Below are 6348 nucleotides of genomic sequence, written 5' to 3'. Positions count from 1 at the left end.
CTGTAACAAATTTTAGCAGAATGGGCCTTAAAATAAGCATTTTTTTAAACTTTCAGTCTCCAAAGTCGAAATAGAAAAACCTGAACTGAATTCAGAGTATCTAAGTTACTCCGTAAGAGGAGCTACTGCAACTCCAGTTCCTACCACACTCCAGCATCACACTTCAGCACTAAAATTGTACCGACACACGTACACCCCACAGAACCCACATTTTCACAGAGGTACCTGCACAGCATTGGCAAGGCTTCGTATCATGAACTTCACCTGCCCCCATCCCTGCCAAGAAGAAAAGGAAAAGCACTCTGAAGCTCAATAACGAAGTGGGTCCTTCATCATCCTTCACCCACTCTCATCCAAATCATTCATTAGTAAGGGGGAAAAATCGAGATAGCAGTTGGAGGGGGGAAATACTCCACAACCAGTTTCTTTTAGAAATGAATTGTATTTAATATTTGAATGCCTAAGGCTAGCACTGCTAGACAAATTGCATGATAAATTCTAGTGGAATAAAACATGATTTAAGTACAAAAGCTGGAGGAAAAAATGCTCACGCTTCCCAGAGGCAATGAGGTATTTTAACTATACAAAATCTGAATGTCCAAAACCATCTGCAGATCTTCCCCTTTGCGCTGTGATCTTTGCTGAACGTTGGGCATTCAACAGTCCTCTCTTTCTGTGTGTGTTTTTCAAAAGGCCAAGGAAAAGTGCATAACCATCTTTGAAGATGAAGAACTTCTTACATCTGTCTTGCCACATTTTTAGACTAGTAGCTGTAAAATGTTCAACCACTTTTTCAAGCCATTCTGATATATGGTGGAGGTTTGGATGCGTCTTCCTCTGCATCTAAGTCCTGGGCTGGAAACCGATCTGGGAAGTTAAAAATTCTGCCCCCAGGACCTACGTGGGGAAGGAAAGAGGAAACCATTAAACCTGGTGTAGACACTTGCACAAAATCCTGAGTTCCTTTTGGCTCAGAGTATTTTGGCTATCACGATTTTGGCCTGGGATGTAAAGCTTATTCAGGACGTTCCTTCCATGTCCCTGGTGAATATCCAGATACACAGAGGGAAAGAATTACTCACTTTGTACAGCGCAAACCATTTCCACAGCCTGATTTTGGTCCTCGCTAGGTTGCAACCATTCCTACGAATGAAAAAATGCCATCAAAAAACTCATCTGTGCGTTTGTTCAAGAAGATATACTTGAACTCATTTAAAAAGTCTGTGTCGTCCACTCCTCCTGACAAGTTTTAGTTTGAAGGTTTAAAGCAGCCTCACATTACACACCTGGTACCTTTAGTCAAGAACAGCTGCCTTATAACCTGTACCCATTAATTCCTTACCAAATGAGATGGTCGGATGCACACGTTCAATAAGCATCAGAATTACTCTAGCAGAGAAGTAGCGGGTATTTACTGAGCTCGCTTAGCAGAGACACGCAGTGTGTGCCCCACCACTTGAGGCAGAGTCCTCGTAAATTAGCAGTAAAATGTGGTGTGTCGTCTCCCCTAGGCTTCACGCACGGTAGAGGGGACATTTTTATTATTGAATTTGTAGTTCTAGGGATAAGGCATCTTGGTGTGTAAGTACCAGTACGTCTCTGAAATGCTGTACCAGCAGCAATCATTGATTTAAGGGCGAGAGAAGAAGGAGCAGTTTTTGAGGAGAGCAGAAATTCATAGGAAATGGGACCACAGTAGCTTGAGCACTAATGGTTTGGAAAATGGAGATAACTTATGCCAGGTCTCACACAAGACTGTAAATAAGAGGGAGGTAGTAAAAGGAAAAATACAAAAAGTATAAAACCCTTCTAACATCCACTTAATTTCTTAGAATTAGCCCTGGATGACGGAGGTAGAGCTGAGGTTAGGTTTACAGAAGAAAAACACATCTTCTCCCCAGTTTCTCCCCTTCCTACCCACAGTCAGTACAAATAAATGGGTGCCCTGGGCTCCTCACTCACCATCCCAGTTACGCTATCGTAGCACGAGCAGCGTGGAAGACTCCGGCATCCCAAGTAAGCCATCACCAGCACAACAAAAGCACTGCAGACAGATGCAGCTAGCATGGCGACGTTAGCACCCTTGACTACTTTATTGAGTATGAACTTCTGCAAGAAAGAAATGTTAAAGCCATATTCAAAACGCGAAGTTCTCCACCAAAAAATATTCTAACGACTGCAAGAACGCTGCGATTGCATCGTAGGAGATTGATTCAGAGCCAGTGTTATTTAAAGCTGTTCTTCCTGTGCTCTGAAGAACAAGCCAAGTGTGAACCTCAAATAGGAAAAGAGCAAGCAGTAAAATAAGGCTTCTGATTAAACGTAAGATGCTACGCGACGGCATCAGGTTTGGAAATAGCTCTAACAATGAGTAGAAAACCAAGGAATGGCTGCTCCTCTTCACACTGAATATGGGAAATGTCTTCTTGCTATACTGCACCTCAGCAGCCTGACATTTCGATTTGTCCTGCAACGAACAGCTTCATCTACCTGGAACGCCTTCATCCCCACAGGGAGCCGTCGCTTGTACCAGGTTTGAGGTACAAAAGGGCTAACTCATTCCTTCTTTTCAGCTTTACTGTGGAGGATACACTTGAAATAATACCCAGTTTTAACCAGCCGACCTGTAACTGCTGTAACTTTATCACCTGAGGTGGTGCATGCTGGAAAGGATTCGAGCCTAGCAATTGCCGCCTCAAACCAGGCCAGGGACGGCCAGCACCGACCCCTTCTCAGCGGCAGCACCGTCAGTTTTTCCTGGCACAACCCAAACCCTTTTGCACTCGCAGCAGCAGCTAACCCGACTGCAGCGCGTTTAGCCACGTACCCAGCGTGCAGGCCTCCGGGGACGAGCTGCTGCTCTCAAGCAGCTGCTTCTCCGACGGGCAACCAGGCCAGCTGGCGTTAGTTCACATAGCCGCCGATACTAGCCACAGCGACCGGCAGGAGCTAGCTATAAAACGTCTATCTAGCCCTGCGTGGGTTTTGTGGTTTTCAGTACCTAACTTGATACTTAACTGTAGACTTACACGAATATTTTTAAACAAGTGCCCTGCTGTAGGCACCACTTCAAACTCTAAATCTTCAAACACCCTGGAAGTCTGGTTCGATTTCCAAGTCATGCCTAATAATGTTTGCAGATTAAGACAGTAATTTTCACCAGTAATAAGCATGATATTGATACTTACTGTATGGATAACGTGGACTGGGGCAGAGCTTAGCTCCTCCTCTTCACCATAGTTCAGTGTGAGGGAGCTATAAACTATTACGATGAGGATGGCAACACAAGAGATTATGGAAGCAACTATCAGCACGTTCACCTAGACAGAGAAATTAAAGGAGGAAAAAGAAGGGGAGCAGGAATTAAAGCTATCCTCTGCAACTAATACAGACAAAATGTACTAACGAGCATTGTAGGTACCAGCCTTTGACCTCCCATAACACTAAAAAGTACCCGGAAGCAACAATCACTTGGAAGCCAAACACAGAGCAGTAAAGGTTTCCACGATACCGAATTTCTGAGCTACAACTGAGTCCCAAATGTTAACCACGGGTGCTAGTTGGACCCAAAGACTTTGCTCCTAGAGATCTCTTACTTATAAACAATACCCCCCTTGGAGTTTAAATGGCTGGAGAGACCTGCCTAGGAAATGCAAGCCAATTAACTTGTTTCCTATTTTAGTGTACACAATTCCTAGTAACAGGAAGGAACACCAAAAGAAACGATTCAAAAGCAAGCGTTTTTACAGATTTTTGCTTGTTATTAGAGCCAGCACTCGTCTGCTGCAGCAGAAAGCAAGGTAACGCTGCATCCTCCTTTTGCTTAGGAATGTAGCAGCTTTTATGGAGATAACTCAAGGAAACAAGCTCTCAATCCTGCAGAAGGACCAGCCAGCTCAATCCCTACCAAAACCATTTTCGATTACCCCGACAACATTTTGCCCCCCACCCCGTACACACACAATCCCCGCCCCCCCCCAGCTCCCGGCTTACGAGAACTGGATTCTTCCTCTGAGAGGAAAACAAAGCCAGGACGCCCGGGACTCCCATCGCCTGCAGAGCACAAAAGGAGTTGGTAACTGGGAGGCAAATGTCGGATTCGGAAGATAACTACAGAGCAGATGTAGTTTTTAAGGCTTGGATCAGAGTAACTTAGGTCAGAAATGGAAAAAGAATTGAGGATTTCTTCTGTTTTCCTCTGTGGCATCTCCTGGGGGCAGGACACTGCGTGAAATGCATCTTGCCCGCTCGCTATCCCCACGGCAGCAATCCTCCAACTGGCTTTAGGGCTCCGGCCAAATAATAAAACTGATTAAATAAGTCCCATTAAAGTGCTAAAAATGCACATTGCTTTCCCAAGTCCTTATGCATCTTGTAGATGGAAGAAGGATGTTACTGAAAGGAGACGGGCAGCCTCTGGATGGAAGAGAGCGCTTCAGTACAACTCCCTTGCGGCGCGGCTCACCAGGGTACGAGCAGTAACGTCAGGGTACTGAACACCCGGGAGCGAGGATGCCCGCTGCCCGCTCCTCGTTGCAGTACAGGGAATTAGTGGCCCTGTGCCGTGGGACACAGATCATCACCCTGAGGTGAGGATGAAGTGTTCCCCTCCTAATCTTCGGTGGCCTCTCTGTGGTCACTATGCTTCTGAAAAAAACGCTGTTGATTGCCACTATGCCCCATTTTCTACATTATCCAGTAGAAATGTATTTTATTTAGCTCCTTCAGAGCAGAGAAGTCTGCTTGCACTCTCCTCCCTTTTCCACGATAAGGAAACTTTTATTACCTGGGTTCAAAGCAGGAAACCAGGGAAGAGCTGGCAAGAAGTCCTGGCCTCCCTCCCACCCCCAAGCTGAGTACTAGTAGGCAGCAGTGAGGAAAAAAAAAAAAGCCCACAAAACAAAGCATAGAAAATACAGTGCAACTTTACCATCCCAGCCCAAACTGGAGCTCTGGTTTTGCCCAGCTGAGACTCCGTTCTGAAAACGCCATCTATGAACCCGCTGACGACGCACACCGTGCTGAAGGCTATCTGGAACAGACCCAGCACGACCATGTTCCTCTGGTTAAAGATGAAATATCGATAGCGATCCATTCTGCTTTGATTCACACATAAATCCCCACAGGCAGAGTCCGGAAAGCAGCGCCGCGGCCCTCCGGCGCAGGGGAGAACAGCTTTTCCTAGGCAGGAGAAAGAAGGGACAGGAGCATCGGCACTCGGCGAGCAGCGGTGGGTGCGCAGGGACCTGTGGTACGGGAGGACCACACGTTCACCAGGAGTACAGAGTTCATCTCTTTCAGATCTGCGGCAGCGAAAGCGAGCAAAGGTGAGCGGGCTTTTGAGAAATCCCTCAGGCTGCTGCTAGGCAGGTGCCCGGGACGCCTGTTCTGATGCTTCTGCACAGAGGCGTGGGATCGTCCCTTCAGACCCCACTGCTAACCTCTTTCCTTCGGGGTTTCTGCTGCCCACGAAGGCGCGGGGGTTTGCCTGGGTTTTCTAGCTTCGAGAAGACAAACTCTGCACCTCGCTGGAAGCAGCTGATCCCCTTTGATCCCCGGTAACCCAGGCAAGCCGCTGATAACTTCTGGGGCAGGATGGGGCCGGCGCTCCAGGGGTGCCGGTACCGCCGGTACCTCAGACCCAGCTCTCCCTCCCCCTCGCTGCTGCCGCTTACCGAACGCTGAGCAGCCCGGAGGCTGCTACAACCGCGCGGCCCCAGCCCGCGGCCGTCGGAGGCACCGAGGAGACCGACCCGGCCCCCCCCGCCGCCGGCGGGACCCAGGAAGCGCCGCGCCAGCCCCCCTCGCCCCCCGCCCGCCCGGGCTGCGGCCGGAGCCCCCGCCCGCTCCTCACCTGCGGCGGGTGGGGGGCTCGGCGGCACCCGGCCCGGCCCGGCCCGCACTCACCGGCGTTGCTCGGCGGCGGCGGCGGCTCCGGGCGCCCCGCCCGGCGGAGCCGAGCCCGACAGCGGCGCAGGTACGGGGAAAGCTGCGGCTCCGCCTCCGGCGGAAAAAAGTTCCGAGTGGGTGCGAAAAGAACCCGAAGAGGCTGGGAGCGGCTCCGCCATGCCCGCAGCGACCCGGAGCCGCGCAGGGTACGCGGCTGCTCCGGCTGCACCGCCCGCCCGCCCGCCGCCGGGAGCCGCCGCCCCCGCCCCGGCACCCTGCGGAGCCCCCCGGCTCCCCCCAGGGCCCTGTGGGTGCTCCGGCAGGCAGGTGCCCTCTCTGCGTTGGAGAGAAAGCACGGCAGCCGCCCAAGCGCCCCCAGCCAAATCCGGCACCAACACGCACGGCCCTAAAGCATGCCTACCCTTTAAACATTTTTAAGGAATCCGTTCCTAGGTTAGC

At 50.3% G+C, this 6348-nt stretch overlaps 1 protein-coding gene across 1 annotated transcript; it reads right to left on the bottom strand.

Annotated features, from left to right (window-relative positions):
- Positions 1-5804, bottom strand: LOC142082204 (uncharacterized). The gene is made up of 6 exons (XM_075150138.1): positions 4931-5804; positions 3994-4053; positions 3189-3320; positions 1963-2109; positions 1083-1143; positions 1-897 (listed from the first exon to the last, which is right to left on the bottom strand). The coding sequence occupies exons 1-6, from the start codon at positions 5093-5095 to the stop codon at positions 794-796; spliced, it is 669 nt and encodes a 222-aa protein (XP_075006239.1). The 5' UTR covers positions 5096-5804; the 3' UTR covers positions 1-793.
- Positions 5805-6348: the final 544 nt, after the last annotated feature.

The sequence above is a fragment of the Calonectris borealis genome, chromosome 4, assembly GCF_964195595.1.
Source record: "Calonectris borealis chromosome 4, bCalBor7.hap1.2, whole genome shotgun sequence".
Taxonomy (NCBI): domain Eukaryota; kingdom Metazoa; phylum Chordata; class Aves; order Procellariiformes; family Procellariidae; genus Calonectris; species Calonectris borealis.
The sequence above is the reverse complement of the archived record's forward strand: the minus strand, read 5'-3'. Positions and strand labels throughout refer to the sequence as shown.